Consider the following 16659-nt stretch of genomic DNA (forward strand, 5'->3'; position numbering starts at 1 on the left):
GGATTTATCTGAACGGAACCAGGCATTCCTGAATTTGAGGGTGGCTACCTTTACCAAAGACCTGGTACTTACTACTTGTCTTCCCTTCCCTTCCCCCCTCCCTATTTTCTCTTTCTCTAGGTCCAGGCCTGGCCTTCATTGCCTACCCAAAAGCCGTGTCCATGATGCCACTGCCCACCTTTTGGGCAATCCTTTTTTTTATTATGCTTCTGTTGCTTGGACTGGATAGCCAGGTTAGTACAATGGATAAAGGATGTGTGACTTACTGTGTCAGCACTGCTGACTGAGAAAAGCTGGTTTTACAGGCGTGAATTAAGAAGAGATTATCTCTAATGCTGCTTGAGAGGAATTCATCTGGGTTGCTTTTTAGTGTAGGGGCTGCCCTTGATGAATCTACAACTGTTGATTCATAATATTGTGTTGCTCAGTAAGTCTTTGTCATCAAGACTTAGTGGGGTCTACCACACTAGGGCAGTACTCCCTAATCTAAATTTCAGTCCTAGTGGCCACATAATGCCACCATTTTGATCACAGTGTTTTCTTACTTTGGAAAAAGTAAGACTAATTTTAAAACATAAAAGACTGCAGTACTCTGTTCCACAGATTGTTTTGTGCCACATTGCAAACACCTGCTGGCTGTATACATCATCGTTAAAAAGCTGACAATTAATAACTACTAGGAGTATGGGTTTTGATGGTTGCCAAGTGCCAAAAAAGAAAAGCAAAGTCAGCATGAGGTACAAAAAAGCACATAATGTTTTGTAGAGTATATGCAGGGTGGCTTCAAGAAGAGTGAGAGGACAAAGCTGCAGCCTTTTTTGGTGGCCTTGAGCTTGGAGGTGCTGAGCAATGTGGGATCCTGATGACTTTCACGTCAGCAGCACGCATTCAGTACCTCCAAACAGGCCAGAGAGCTTCTCAGATTCCAGCTGCACTAATTTTATAGCACACACTGCTATTAATTAGTGAGCATGAAAAAAATCAAAAAGTTCAGTCAGAAAGTTAGGTTATTTTTCCCAGTGGTTGCTTGTAGGAATGTTGGACTAAATACTGCCAAGGAACCTGTAAATCATTTCTAGATAGTCTACTTACAAGGAAACATGGGTTTCCTTGTAAGGAATAATAACAAGAATTATGCAGTAGCACATCAAAAATTGCCAAAGTTTTCTGCATTAAAATGTAGTCACTAAGATTAAATATATATATATATATTCATAATGATGAAATGTTTCTGTAGCCTAAATGTTCTCTCATATGAGAGCTCTGTAAATGGAATTTTTACCCAGTTGTCATGTACTTAATCTCTGACATTTTTTTAAATTTCATTTGCCCTAAATTGCTCTTTATGGCTTAATCTTTGAACTCTAGTGAGCAACTCTCAATTGCTCCTAAGTAAATGTGCAAGTACCCAATGCTGTGGTTCAGCAACCCTATGCTTATGCAAATTGGAAGCTGTCTAGTAATTTTAAAAAGCTCCTCACTGCGCAGAATGATTAAAACTAATTGGAGCGCTTAATTTCTCTCCTCCACCCCTCTGGTTTTTTGGAGTGCAGTCAAGCAGGTTTCTGGAATGCCAGAGCAGTTTCAGATCAAATCAGCTCAAAGTAAAGGGTTGAATTTAAAAAGAAAACCAGTTTTACACAAGTCAAAATAACAAGACAGGAGGCAATAAAATTTGACTGAGGACAAAATCTGTTTGCAGATTTCCAAAATAGAGCTTCAGGAAGAGGGTAGGGTTGTTACAGGACATTTCTGGGTGCTGTAAGATCAGTGAGGTGCCAGGTAGGAAAATACAGCTTTTTCTGAAATAATCTCTGTTTTAGGTTCCCCATGATAAGTTATTAGTTAAGATGATGTATCTACTTAGTGAAGATGTTTTCTACAGAGACTGCCTTGATAAATACCTCCAATCCATATCCTCACGTGTTCAGTGAGCTTGGTGCTTTTGTACCTTGCCAGGTTGAAAGTACTAATCAGTCAAAAGATCCTTTCCATAGTTTTACTTGGGGAAATTCAATAGCTGCTTTCCTCCAGGTGAAGAAAGATCTGGTTTTTTATTAACTTTAAAGTTTTATTCAAACCCAGTTTGGCTTATTTGCTTAACTCAAGTTACACAATTGTATAGTTTTCCAAAAGCAAGTAAGTATAAATACAGTTATCATGAAGCAAGATAAAGACTTTTAGCTCATTTATTCAGAGCTTCATTTTTGATTTACAAGTGCAAATAGTTTGCCAGATCATTGAATGAGGACTGGACAACCAGCTCCATTATTGCTGCAGAAGTACCCAGAGCCTCAGTCAGAGATACTCTGCTCACAGCTCCACGAAGAACATGTTCAGTCAAGAAGAGCTGCTGTTCCACATCACAGTCTGCTTTCCCTTGGCTGGATTTTCACTAACAAACCCAAGAGCAGAATTAGATCAAATTGTGGAATTAACCTAACTAGTATCTGTGACGTTTCCTGGCACATCAGAAAAAGTCTGGGAGGTCCTCACCTAGCTTGGACTTTTTTGAGTGTTTTCCCTCTGCCTCTTCTCTAGCATACATCCTGTGTTCATCTGGAACAGTGACAGCATAAAAGCCACATAAGTGCCTTCCTGTCATCAGGCACGTAAGTGCCTGCTTCATCCTTGTGGCTTTCATTTGCAGAGCCCCTTTTTAGCTCATAAGGCTTCTAGCTAATAAGAAATTCTGAAAGCTTGTTCCAGTCTGAAAGCTACCCCCACGCTCCAACCTCAGGGTTACAAAGGAATGGTTTCTATTTCTTTATTGAGAGCAGCACAGAGCACGGGGCTGGGGTGTTGCTGGGCAGGGTTTGTTCAAGCAGGAGTCTGGATGAATTGCATGGCAGGTAATCTTCAAGTGATGCCTCTGCTGTTGTTTTCCCTCTGTAGTTTGTTGAAGTTGAAGGACAGATCACGTCATTAGTTGATCTGCACCCATCCTTCCTAAGGAAGGGTTACCGACGGGAAATCTTCATCGCTATAGTGTGTTTCCTTAGCTATCTTCTGGGACTAACTATGGTGACTGAGGTAAGTGGTACCGGTGCTGCAAATTGCTCTCTTTTTTAGCCATTTCTCAGGCCAGTTTTAGTTATGATTGAGACTGCAAAGAATTAGGTACTCATAGGAGAAGTGCTTTTTAGATGGACAGAGCATCTTTCATCCCTAGATCTGAAAGCATTTTGAATGGGAGTTGTATATCCCTTCCCTTTTCAGTCACAGGAACAGAAACGTGAACTCTCATTAAATTCAATCTGATCTCAGGTACCAGTCAACATGAGTATGAATATTAACATCTAGTTCTAAATGATGAAACATAAAGGAAAACTGCAGCAGAGCACATTAAGAACCCATCCAGTGGCATGCAGGGAAAGAGATTTTTATCTTAGTTACACAGATTTGAATTAACTAAATACCACTGTATTTATTCCACATGAACAAGACAGGAATATGTTCCAGTGTGTGCGCTGTTGTGATATTTATCTTCAAAATAAAATTCAAGTTGGATTTTAAAAACAACTGGAAGAGCATGACTGTGGGAGGTAAAATAGCACCTGTAACAAAGATGCCCAAACCCCACAGTATTTCAAGTGAAAGTGCAGTGTAGTAAGAGCAGAGTCTAAACAGAGTTACAAAACAAAAAATTAACTATTTTCATGAACGTAGCCCTTTCATTCAATAAATAAATTTAAAAGTTATAATAGAAAAATTAAAATTTATAATAAATAAATTTAAACAAATAAATTAATTAATTATAAAAAAAGACCCTTCCGATGATCTGACTTTCATTTCTTTTTAAGGTATTAATGTTGGGAGGCAACCATTTGTTTCTTTAAATGCCCATCCTAAAATACTTGTAAAAAGGAAAGATTTTAGTGTCTCAGTAGATTACATTAAGTGGCTTACTTTTGTTTAATCATTTTTTTGTTCGGAGTTATTCCTGTAGTAAACATGCATATTCCCTGGGGAAATTAATACCAAATATTTACCTCACTTATTTGCTAGATGCTGCTTCTTGTTGGACAGGAGTCATTGGGATATGTTGGTAGATGTCACTGGGAGCTGGGCCTGAGTTCTTGTTGTTTTCTTTTTTCCTGTTGGATCTTAACCAATTCTGTCTCTCTTTTACAGGGTGGCATGTATGTTTTTCAACTCTTTGACTACTATGCAGCTAGTGGTGTATGCCTTTTGTGGGTTGCATTCTTTGAATGTATTGCTGTAGCCTGGGTTTATGGTAAGTGAGGATCCTTTAATCTGATACCTTTTGATGAGTCAGTGACAATTTTTCTAGCCAAATATTTAATCATCAGCCACCCCAGAGTCTTCTTCCCAGCAACGGACACATGCCATTAATATCAATTTGACCTGACCTCTTGGAGACAAATTTGCATCTGGGATGAATCCAACCTCCAGTGTTTTTTCCACAAAAAATGAGTATTCTTCCATTGCTAATTAATAAGGGCACAATTAAGCATTTTTGTGCGTTAAGTTTAGAGGTAAGAGTTGAAAGTCTGGCCAGCCATGAAAATTTCTGTTTGTCTCTCAGAGAATTTCCTTTCAGAGCTTGCAGGGACAAGCCAACCAAAGAGAAAGTATGAAAAGAGAGCTGAAAGTGTATTCTGGCCCATTACTTTTGGCAATGCCAAGCACCACAGTCTGACAGTGGCCTCTGTAGCTGCCTGAGCTGTGGCTGAGGAATAATCAGATGTTTGCTGATTAGGACTGGTTATTTCTCTGATTCTCCTAATATCTCCTCAGAAAAGCAAAACAAAGTCAAATTTCTGTAGAAGCAGATGCACCATTTTCTGTCAAGTCTATTCCAAGGTGATCCCTCTGGGAAGTTCAGAGTCTGGAGAGAGGAGAGGGGGTGTGAGGGGGGTAGAAGAGATTAGCATCGCTCTCCTGCAGCCAAGTGATGCAGGGTGGGTGGGATGAGAGGTTCCCCCAACTTTTGAGCTTTTCAAGGAAAATCATCTTGGATTTCACAGCTGTGGGAAGCATTTGAAGAATACATTTAACACCCTCATCCTCCCTCTAAATACTCTTTGGGGAGCCAGGGAAAGCAGCTTTTATCCTATAGTATTTACAGGGCTTTTATTTGCTGGATTCTCACAGGCGCTGATAATATTTATGATGCCATTGAGGATATGATTGGATATAGACCTGGTCCCTGGATGAAATGGAGCTGGATTGTGATTACACCAGTTCTTTGCGTGGTGAGTATTGACCTGTGCTCTTTCAAGAATTGCACTTGGCAGTGCTAAGCTACCTCTTGCTGCTTCTCTTTGAGGGAAGGCCGTTGCATTCAGAAGCCAATTTGCAAAGAGAAGCTGAGGGCTTGAACATACCTCTCAAAGACATCATGTTCTCAGATGTCAGCTGTTAACATGACAGCACTACAGTCTCTACTGTGCCTGCACAAATTGTAGTTGGCTACGTTTAAGTGAATTTTTCTTAGGATTGGCAAAATTCTACATTCACAAAGAGAAAATTCACTCTCCAAAGAGCAGTCCTTACTTTAAGACATAGGACTGCTAGGCCATTGTAATAAAAAGACTTGAGTAGTCTGAGGCAGACTTTGGCTTGAAGTATTTGATTGGCTGGGAACATCCTGGTAATCTTGCAGCAAACAGCTGAGCCCTGAAAAAGAATTGGCAGTGTGCTACAGCTGTTCAGCACCATCTCTTAGCAGTCTGTTGACACACAGCAGGTGCTATAAGCAGATGCAGATGCTCATCCAGTGATTGAAATGGAAGAACAATTCCCCCATTGGTTTAAAATACATATGGTATCTATCAGCTCTGCCTTTCACTGCATGTCTTCCTCAGGGGGAGTGGTTGTACCAGAGCCCTACTGCTTTTAGAATTTTTTGAGCCTCACTTTGTTTTCATTTCTCATCCACAGGGGTGCTTTATCTTTTCTTTGGCCAAGTATAAACCACTGACCTACAACAAGGTCTACACATACCCAGACTGGGCAATTGGCCTGGGCTGGGTTCTTGCCCTTTCCTCCATGATCTGCATCCCTATGGTGATGGTCATCCGCATCATTCAGTCAGATGGGTCACTCATTGAGGTAAGAATAGCCAATTGACTGTCTAGGGGAAAAGGGGAGCTTTAACTTGTTGTGTTTTATACAAAGTAATGCTTGGAAAACTGCCACCTTGTCCAGGTAAGGCAAATAAGACTGTTAAAGATCACCTGTCCTCTGGGCAAACAGTAGAAGGAGAACAAACACAAAGCCTTCTGTCCTCAGATAAATACCAAGTGATTTTACTCATGTCCCACTTGTGCAGCTTCCAGCTTGGCAAATCATTACCTCCACGTGCAGACAAACATTTAAGGACTGGAGTGTTTCTGAGTCTCAGGTTTCTGTTCTCCAGCCCCCAGGGACACAGAAGCACCATCCTGAAAATTGCTGGGAAAGAAAGATAAAGAGAGAGAGACCTGGGTCAAATCCAGTTGTGTGAAAACTCATTGAATGTCAAGGAAATTCAGATACACCTGTGGATTGTGTGGCATGGCCTTCACTGTGGGAGACTAAATAAAAGACAAACCCTCTCAACAGAGGGCTTCACTTTTTAGCTTTTTAAATTTGTGTTTATTTTATTTCAAATTGAAACACTGGATCCAGATTGCCCTGGTATTTGAAAAACTTTGGGTCTGATTTAGACTTGACAGTGCAGATTCCTTCAGGTTTGGATTTGCAGGAAATGTCTTGCCCTTTGCAGTTCAGTCTGGGCTCCTCCAATTTTTTTTTTCCTTGCGGCGGAAAGCTTTTAGAGGCTGTGCAAGCAGGAAACAGCAATTCTCTTCAAAGTTTTCAGATTAGTTTTGTTTTTGCCTAACAAGTTGATCTTAAATGCAGCTCAGGGTGTTCTTGGAGAAGAAAGTGGGACACTTTGGGTTAGGAAAAAAGAGAATAGAATTAAAAAAAATACCCAACCCAAACATTTCCCAGAGCACAAACACTTGCATTTGTTTTCGTCCAAGTGTTAATGGCCTTTTTCAGCTGTGGCCAGGGCATAAGTGTTAATTTTCCTGCCTACATTGTCACCATGAGAGACAAGTCTAAAAGTAGCCAAAACACTGCTCAAAGACCATGTTAGGAAAGGAAAGAGAGTAAACACTGGTCAGATGCCATTCAGTTCTTCCTTTGTGAACTGAGATGTAGGACAGAAGTTGCCACTTGGCAGCGCAGGCTGGGCTGAGAGGCAGAGCTGTTTCTAAATGAGGAAGGAGGATACACATCATTTGCAGCACTGAAAGCCCAGCGTGCAGGATGCTGGCTAAAGCTGGGACTTCCCTCCTGTCTGACTTCCCTGCCTCAAGTCAGGCTCTGCAGCTGAGCAGGAGCTGAAGGCTCCGAGATCCCCACATCCTTACAGAGCCACGGGCACGCATCTCCGACAGCCGCCATCCCTGTCCTTGGAATGCTGCGTCTTGCACGTGGAGACACGGAGGCCTTCTGGTCATCTCACCTCTGCTTTCCTTCTCTCTTCCAGAGGATAAAGGCAGTGGCTGCCCCCAAGGAAGTGAATCGGTGGTCCAAAGAAACGGAGAGTGGCACCCCCTTCTGCCCCAATGGAACTTCGAATGGTGGATTGATCAAGCCAACTCATATCATTGTGGAAACCATGATGTGAGCTCTCTCTGTGAGAGGATAAACCTGCTTTAACTGCCGTTTACTAACCATAGATTCTCATAGGACCAGGTTTACAGAGCTTTATATTTGCACTAGGATTTATTTTTATTTCTCACAGAGAAAGTTATTTTTTGTGTGTGTTTTTTTTTTTAATATTTTGTAAGGTAATCACAGCAGACGTCTCTCTGTAGAGGGAGAGCTTTCATATCAGACTAGACATATTACAAGAATTTACTATTATTGGGTTTTTTTAAATATATATATCTTTATCTCTAAATATTATACACCTTACCACTTGAATTGATTGTCTTGCCAGCAATACATTCAAGTCTCAGAAAGCAATTTTAGGTGCTGGTATGGTTGGGAGCAGGGTAACCTACAGAACACACAAAAGGAGCTCTGTTGAGAGATACATTTTTTTAAAAAATGCTGTTTCAAGAGAATTTTCAAAGGTGTAGTATTTTCACCCTCTGGTTCAACTGTGGTAAACAAAGGGCATCAGGGTCACTTTAGGGCGTGAGTACAGTTTTGTTTAGTGCAATCCCTGGATAAGGATATAGCCAAACAGCTGGAGTGGGGAGTCTGCAAGGGATGCAGAGAGCTGGGTGTGAACAGTCTTGTGGCTGTCCCTCCCAAGGACAGTACTGGGACCCTGTCACACCAGCTGAGGAGAACTTGAGAAGGTCATTTGCAGGATTTGACATGGTTCAGTCTTTTTCTGTTGTTTTTAAATTTTTTGAGGTTTGGGGTATTTTTTTTTTTTTTTACTTAAGTGAAATGCCTGCTGTTTGTGTGTGAGCAGGGAGGTTGAGTACCTGCTCCTGAGTTTTCCAGCAATCCATATTTTGGTGTGGTGGTCCTGGTGTAAACTTGAATTCTGCAAACAGAGAGGGCAACCTGTCCTCAGGGCAGCAGGGATAAGCACAGAGCAGCCAAGAGGGGAAAAGCAGCACTTGCTCTCTGGGTGCTTTAGGTGTTCGCTCCTCATTTGGACTTTTGTTTGGAAAGGAAAATAAAGGAATTGCTTTTGGACTTTGACCATCCAGAGGTGAACACAAACTGGGTCATCCCTGACAAGAAGAACAAAACCACTCACCTGGTATAACTGGTATTGATAACAAACACTTTGTTAATAATAATAGTAATGATGATAATAATATCACACAGCAAACAGGTGCTTTTCATCCATGTATCTCAAAAATGCTTTTCCAAGTTTGGGAACCAGTATTTGCTTTATTTATTTATTTGGGGGAGAGAGGTCATTGCTGTTGGAGGAACAGACAAACGGATTGAGTCCCTTGTCCTGTATTACTAAATAGCAGTAGTGGACCTAGAGCCCCCAGTCTCCTTGCTCATCATTGGACTAAACCATGATTTTATTTTATTCTATTTTACTTTATCTTTAGAGGGGCTGGAGGGTGGCAGACATATTTATGAATCATATCTGCTGAAGAAACAGGGCTGTTTAGAATTTAAATTAAAGCAAAGGGAACATGTAACACTGAAATATTTTGTGTTGGTCAGAAGGAATTGGATACCATTCCAGGTGAGACTGGGAAGTGAAATGACTACAAGGAGTATAGGAATGGGGATTCCAGTTCATGTAGTGCAGGTGAATGTTTCTGTGGGAAACTGGATCCCTGAAAACTGTCCAAAACATGGACAAAAGCCTTTTTCTTTTTCTTTTTTAATTTTTTTTTTTTTTTAACTTGAGCAGGTTGTGCTGGGAACAGGTTCTCTGGCGAAACTCAGCCTTGTCTTGTGGGCATTGTATTAGAGGGAGAGAGTTTTTTTCTTATGATACCACAGGTAGTCTATCCAAAGGTATTTAGAAGAAATGCTTGATAAAAGCAGAGTTTGTATCTGCTTATTCTGCTGTCAGCTTAGTCTGTCAGGGCAGAGTTTGTCATTTATTTAAACAGGAACATAAACAGTTCTTAACATTCCTACACAATAGCTTTATTTCATTTTTTCTTGCCCTGTGTGCTACCTGGCCACAGCAGCACAAACATTTCTTAACTTGTTTCCTTGTAACAGAAACGGGGAGACTTAAAACCAAAAGATGGACCAAAATAATTATTAATTATTAAAGAAAAAACATCGCTGCATCTGTAACTTCCAAATCTTTCTAGTTTGAATTCTTGGATACTTCTGCAACAGAAAGATGAGTTGCAGCAACAAAACCAGCCATGGTAGAATTGTGTCTTCTTTTTTCTGGTTGCTGTATTATGAGAGTTCTCAAGGAAATTTTTGCACAGCTGGAGATGGTAAACATCTAAATGACACCTGCTGGGCCAGTGGCAGAAACCATCCAAGGTCAATTCAGGAAGAATTCTGAGAGCCAGTGGGTGTCATCAAATGTGCCCAAGATAAAGAAATGTGGATACAGCAATTTTATATTTTTACCAATCAAAGGCAAGGAAATGTAACCAAAGATAACTCTCTTAGTGGGCTTCAGCTTGGACTCTCATTTTTTAGTTACAATCAGTGTCTGCAGTAAACAGACACAGGTAAAGAGAAAGTAGAAAGTTGGGGGGGAGTCTAAATTAATGGGTTTTGTGAGTGCAGATGAAACACTGATGCTTCATTTATTTCTTTTTTTATATATATACATACATTGTCATACAATTGTTTGAGATTTTAGTGACTTTTGTGCTATGGAGCTAAGACAAACTTTTGTTAGGGGAAAAAATGGTTTGACTACATCAAAGATGTCTCCAGCAAGTCAGCTGGGTGTTTAGGCATCTCCCATGTTGTGGAGAGTGTCTTAGTGAGAAGAACCAGAGGGATAATACTACACCTTTCAAAATAAAACTACCAGAGAATAGAACCCAGCCCCATTTCAATACAAACTGTGCCATTCAAATCAGTTGCTTCCATGTTTCAAGTGAAAAGGTCTTGCACATATGCAACAACCTCATTGAAGATTCTCTGTGCCAGCTTCCCTGGCCCTGCTGTGCTCTTCAGCACAACTGCAAGGGAGGGCTGGGACTCGCCAAGAGCCAAGAAATCATTGTTCCTGGAAAACAGTTCCACTCATCCCTCCTCCCTCACCCTGACAAAAAAAAAAAAAAAAAAATTGTACCTAATTCTTCTTGTTTTATCTGGGGTTTGAGTTCCAGTGAGCACATTTGCATTTTTACAGTTTGGGGTTTTTACCTAACGATTTTATCAGATTTCTAAACTTTTCTTGGTGATAAATTTGCATTTGAACATGATCCTCTGCCAAATTTATTAAAAAATAATTTTTAAAAAAAAGTTTGTGTTTTCTACCTATTTTGACTGCAAAGACAACTGATTTTTTTCCTATATTTACTTGTTTAAACTCTTATGACCTATTTTACCTGTTTTGTGTAAAAGAGGAACTCTGTGTTAAAGCATCATGACTAGTTATAGATGAACTGGTTTGGATCTGGGGAAAACAGTGCAGTTTTGGCATGAGATCTTCAGAACCAGATCCCTGAGATTTCAACCAGCATAAACCAAGATAAAACGCACACCTTTTCATTTTCATGTACCTTTGTATTCATGGGGTTTCCTGGGCTTGAAAACAGCAGTTTCAGCAGTATTTATTTCCAGCTGAACTGAAATCAAGAGATAGTAGAAAGATAAAGGGGAGCATTTCCCCGTGAGATTTTTCTGACCTGTTTCTTATTTTTCTCAATTTTCCAAACCTTTTGAGTTCACCTGTCACTAGTGATGATCTCTCTGAATGAGCATCTATTCTAAGGGACTTTACCAGTAGTCTGTATCTCAGTGTTTAAACAGTATGATTTCATAAATAGAACTGTTTTTTTGTTGTTGTTGTTGTTATTATTCTATTTTTCCTTCTCATCTATAGCTTTCCTTTTCATCTGGTCCAAACAGATCCACACACTTAGAAAAGTCCTCTTTCAAGTTTGAGATAGTAGGTCCACAATGGATTTGTTCTTGTGTTGTAAATGAAAACACAAAGCCTGGCAGCTGTATTTGCTGTCTAGAACAGTGCTGGTGGCCACCCCACAGCAGCAGCACGGCTCCTGGAATTAGGGGTGGAGGGGAGTTAGGTATGATCTGCTAAACAGCTCACCAAAACCGATATTCACTGCTGTTCTTGGGGAGAGGAGGATATGAGACAGAATAGGGGGAAAAAATATAGTGCAGCCTTACAGTTGCTGTAACACCAAAAACCCCAACAACAACAGCAGAGCTTTTATTGTCACCACCAGGACAGCACCTCCTGCAGCTCTTTCCAGTCCTGTTTTCATCTTCCTTTCCCAACTGCAGATGCTCCTGGTTCCTCTTCTTTGTCTCAGTGTTAGATAACTCAAATAGATCTGAAGACACATGGACATCTCCATTCAATAGATCTTTTCCAAGTCTCCTCCTGGTCTGTTTTTATTTGCTACGGAGACTTTCAGTTTTGTTGAGGTTGTGCTTGTCGCACTTGGGTTCAAAGCTCCCACTTGTTGCATCACTGGCAAACTTCCAGCTGTGGGAGAAGGATTTGAACACTTTTGAATAACTGATTATTAGCTTCCATGTCTTGTGGTCCCTGCTGGATCACTCATGGAGGTATAATGTATATAAAATGTTAAATAAGCTGTGCATTGAATGCAGTGGACAAGTTAGTTAAGCAGCTCAAGTACACTTGGAAGAAAGATGACCCTGACATCATTTCCAAGGAGATTCAATGGAAGTTGCTCACTTACAGTAAAAAGAATAAAAAATAAATCTGTGTTTAAGTAGACTAGTAGATGAAATCTTCCACCCTCATATGCACGCACACAGTGGGGACATTGCTTCTATTCCTAGGCTGCAAATCATGTGTGTAAATCTTGCCAAGCTGTTCAGGATGAGGATTGAGGAGGTTTAGGCACCACTTGCCTGCAAAGAGCCAACCTGCCAGGGTGTCCAAATGGTCTTTCCTAAACGGGGGTGGTGGAAGAGGGAAAGTAATACCAAAATCCTGGACCATGGCCCCTCCAAAGAAGCCTTAAGGTTCAATTTGTAAGCTCTCCTTGTAGGCACCACATGGCTCCTGGCATGGGAGGTCGGGTGTGGTGTGGGTTCAGGCAGCTGCCCTGGACTTGTTTTCTCCGAAATCAACATCCAAAGCCTTGTGGTTAGGATTGATGTGTCGTTGTGTATTTGTATATTTGCATGAGCAAAGGTCAGGAACTGTCAGACCCTGGTAGCTTGTTTTATTTCTTATAATCAAAGATAAGCTTAGAAACAAAGAATCTGATTTGGTGACACGTGACATTTAAGAAACCCTTGAACTAGTGCAAAAGAGGTGCCCTGAGCTCCATATTTTGGTCACTGAAATTTTATTATGGTGTTAGCAGTCAATTTGAGTCTATGGGGGAGATTGTTCAAGAGATACTTGAATATAACCAGCACCAGCACCCACTGGAAAACTGCCAGATCCAGCCCCACACCCTCCACCAGATTGCGGCTCTTTTCTGCCAGCCCAAAAAAAAGTGTACATGGACAATGCTTCTCTGGAAAAAAAAAAAAGAATCCAAATTTGTTTGTTTCTATTAAAAAAATAAACAGAAAAAGTCACATTCTTTGTGTGGTTTTTTTCCAGTTGTCATTGGGAATTGGTGATTTCAATTTACCCATGTCCTAAAACAAGAGCAGAAATAGCTTGAGACACCATTTCACCAAAAAGAGGGACAAGCTCAAAATTTTGCAGGTTGAAAATTTTAAGAAAATAAATCACCCACCCATCCCCATCAAAGATGGAAAACTTTGGTGACAGGGTTTGTGCCTGGAAAAGAGCCTGACCCTGCTGGTAATGCTGGCCAATTGAATGGCAGACACAGCCTTTTTGTATTGCTGCTGTGTCCTCATTTGAAATAATCAGTAAAAGTGTCAGAATTTAATTACCACAAGCTTTAGGAGTAAAGTAAATTGAAGATAATTTTAAAGGGGCAAGTTTGGGAGGCTTGTTCCCTGTGGCTCTGCAGTGCACAGCAGGATGGTGCTGCTCACTTTCACATTTGCAGCACAGGGAGCACCTGGCCTGGCTTGAGAAATCAGAAGAAATACTGGGAAAAATAAAGCTATTAAAAAAAAAAAGAAAAAAGTAAACCTGAATGATGCTAAGGAGCTGTGCACGTGCTCTGTGTGTGTGCATTTGTGGGGGAAGGCTTCAGCCCTGGAGCACAGTGAGCACGATACACAGTGTTCCTAAATGTACCTGCTTCTGCAGCTGAGATGTTAGAAAGTTTTTTTCAATATATAAAGAAAAAAAAAATTAAAAAAAATAAAAACCAAACAGTGGCAAAATTATGTTGAGAGGCTGATAAAAAAAACCAACAAAAAACCTGAGGGGGCAAGCTGAGTTAGTTCATGGCCTGCTCCTGTCCTGGAAGCCAGCGCTGGTCTCTCAGCATCGCAGCATCCCAGTACTGTTCTGAAGTGCTCATTGTTCAATAGGATGTTATTCTTTTCTCCAGTGTAATGTTGTGATTGTTACCTGATAATGTTGCCAGGGACTTCACATTGTAAGAGGTGGTCCATCTTGTTTGATGTATTTGGCTAAAAAACAGCGGTGTTTTTTTAATTATTTAAATTCCTAGCAACTGTGACTACAGTAATGTGATAATGAGTAGCACATGCAGCAAGGAGGCGAGGGCGATGACAGCCTCCTTTAAAATGTCATCTGAACTTTTTTTAAAGAAAAAAAACCTTAAAAATATTTTTAAAACATTTTAAAACATTTTTTGTGTGTTCCAAAACGGAATATTTGTATTTGAAAAAAATCCTGGAGTGTAATTTAATCCTAAAACCCCCTAGCCTTTGTGTATATGGTAAATGTTTGTATTTTGCAGTTTCTGTTTTGCTTTTTAGATAAATAAAATGTATATGGATATTTTTAAGTCATCTTTGCTTTTTTAGATGAGTTTGTAATCACCTTATAACTGAAAATAAAACTTTCCTTTGTAAACCAGCTATGCTCTTGCATGGGTTTTTTTGGTCTTTGAGTAGCTCAGTTTTTCCTTTAAATCTATTACTTATTTTGGGGTTGTTGGTGTAGGGTTTTTTTTCCCTTATAAAATACTATATATATATATATATATATATATATATATATATAAAATATGTGTAATCACTATCTAAATTCATATCTGCCATGGTTTCACCCTGGTTGGCAGCACAGCCCCACACACAGCCACTCACTCACCCCCTCATTCAGTGGGATGGGGAGAGAATCAGAAGGGTAGAAGTGCAAAAATTCATGGGATACAAGTTAACAAGTAGCAAAACAAGTGGGGTGAGGGGAAAAAAAAACCAACAAAACATATCAAAGAGGTAAAAAAATAAAATAAAAAACCCCAAGTGATGCAAAAGAAAGCCATTTCTCACCAGTTAGTGCCCAGCCCATGCATGGTATCACTACTGTGAGAGTCCAAATATGTCAGAAAAGCCCAAAAGGAAGAAAAAGAAAGGAAAAACCCCACCCCAGCATTTATTTCTCTGGTGTATGGGAACCAGTTATTTAAGCTTGCTGGTGTCCTCTTCAGTCAAACAGATGGAGTTAAACCAGCGTGTCCATTCCTGAAGTCCTGATTTGGGGTAGGGAAAGAAAAAAGCAGCACATAGGTGGCTACTCCTTGTGAAAATAAAACATTTGAGTATCACTGCTGAGCCTCCAGCACCCCCTGCCCAGGACCAGTCCCACAGCTGTCTTTAGTTGGGGTTTTTGGCTTGGTTGGTTTTTCTGCTGGGTGTGATTGAGGACTTTGTCAGGGTTTTCTCCTCTCATCAGCACAGCCTGCAATGCCTGGGCTAAGCAGCCTCATAAGAGCCCAGACAGCAACTGCAGTGTGTCTCAAGTTAAAATAAATAAACAGGAAATTTAAAAGGCCACTAAGTGCCACAAGCTGCAGCTGAAGGTTTTCAACTACCTGCCCTGGTGGCCATCACCTCCTCAGGGCTGCAGCTGCTCCCATCAGAGCATCATCAGGGGTGAGAATGGCATCAGCAGGGGGACGTGCTGAGGCACAGCCGGGGAGCAGCTCTGTCCCAACCTCTTACCTGGGACACCCAGGGCAGCCCTGGGCACACACACCCCGAGGCTCACATCCCATGGGTGCTCGTTCAGCCTCCTGCAGCCCCGGTGCCTCCCTTGGCTCCACATGGCTTTGGCAAGGCCTCGCTGCAGGGCCCTGCTCTGAAGGCTTCGCCCCAGGAGGGCAGCCAGAGATGGAAGATAAGGGTTGTTTATGTGGCAGTGATTCCCCAGTCAAACCAGGAGCATTCCTATACCCTGCTCAGTCTCTGAAAATTCCTGCATTACCCACTTGGCCATGAAGGGTTGCAAAACCCAGCTTGCCCTATGGCCTTATCCAGGGAACATTCCAGGCTGTGCTGCCCACACTGGGAGCACAGGGGAGAAATCCTCATTGCACAGACACAAGAAATGTGCTCTGGTTCGTGGCAGTCATTTCTTGGGATGTCTGCTTTCAGAGGTGGGGTAATTTGGCTACCACAGTGCAGATCCCCGAGGCACCCCGCTGGAGCTGCAGGGTTCTGAGCACCAGATGGGACATCTCCTGCCAGCACATCATTCTCCAGGAGTTTTCTAACCCATCCCCAGGGATTAACCGCAGCTTTGCAAATGCTGCCACGTCACGGCTGCCACGCGCTTTGCTGCGTCAGTGTTTTGTCATGGAGCAGCCCAGCTTCAAGCCAAGATTCCCAATGTGGAAAAGCTGCAAGCAGTGCTGGAACCACATGCATGAGCATCTCCAGCTCTTGCTGTTAACAGCTACAGCAAAATTGCCTCCATGGGCACAGGGAGGGGAGCAACCCAAGTCCTTGCTGTGGCAAGGGACAACCCCAGCCCTACACTGGGAGCCCTACAAAGAGTGGCCTCCCAGCAAAACCCTCCGTGTGGCCTCCCCCTTGTCCTCCAAGGTGTCTTAGAACCAGGGCCCCCTGGCAAGTTTAAATGTTCCTGGAAGCAAAGCATTGCCACACTATCATCCTCCAGCAGAAAGCAACACAAACCAAAACAAA

At 41.5% G+C, this 16659-nt stretch overlaps 1 protein-coding gene across 17 annotated transcripts in view; it reads left to right on the forward strand.

Annotated features, from left to right (window-relative positions):
- Positions 1-14587, forward strand: part of SLC6A6 (solute carrier family 6 member 6) — a 57727-nt gene extending 43140 nt beyond the window's left edge. For 16 of the 17 annotated variants that reach the window (XM_058845428.1, XM_058845433.1, XM_058845434.1 and 13 more), the window contains 6 exons: positions 121-233; positions 2896-3033; positions 4135-4237; positions 5119-5219; positions 5908-6078; positions 7508-14587. In XM_058845428.1, the coding sequence (XP_058701411.1) occupies positions 121-233; positions 2896-3033; positions 4135-4237; positions 5119-5219; positions 5908-6078; positions 7508-7648 (767 nt within the window). In that variant the 3' untranslated portion in view covers positions 7649-14587. The remainder of the gene's footprint in view (positions 1-120; positions 234-2895; positions 3034-4134; positions 4238-5118; positions 5220-5907; positions 6079-7507) is intronic. The other variant, XM_058845444.1, reaches the window with a different exon arrangement.
- The last annotated feature ends 2072 nt before the right edge of the window (positions 14588-16659 follow it).

The sequence above is a fragment of the Poecile atricapillus genome, chromosome 9 (genome assembly GCF_030490865.1).
Source record: "Poecile atricapillus isolate bPoeAtr1 chromosome 9, bPoeAtr1.hap1, whole genome shotgun sequence".
Taxonomy (NCBI): domain Eukaryota; kingdom Metazoa; phylum Chordata; class Aves; order Passeriformes; family Paridae; genus Poecile; species Poecile atricapillus.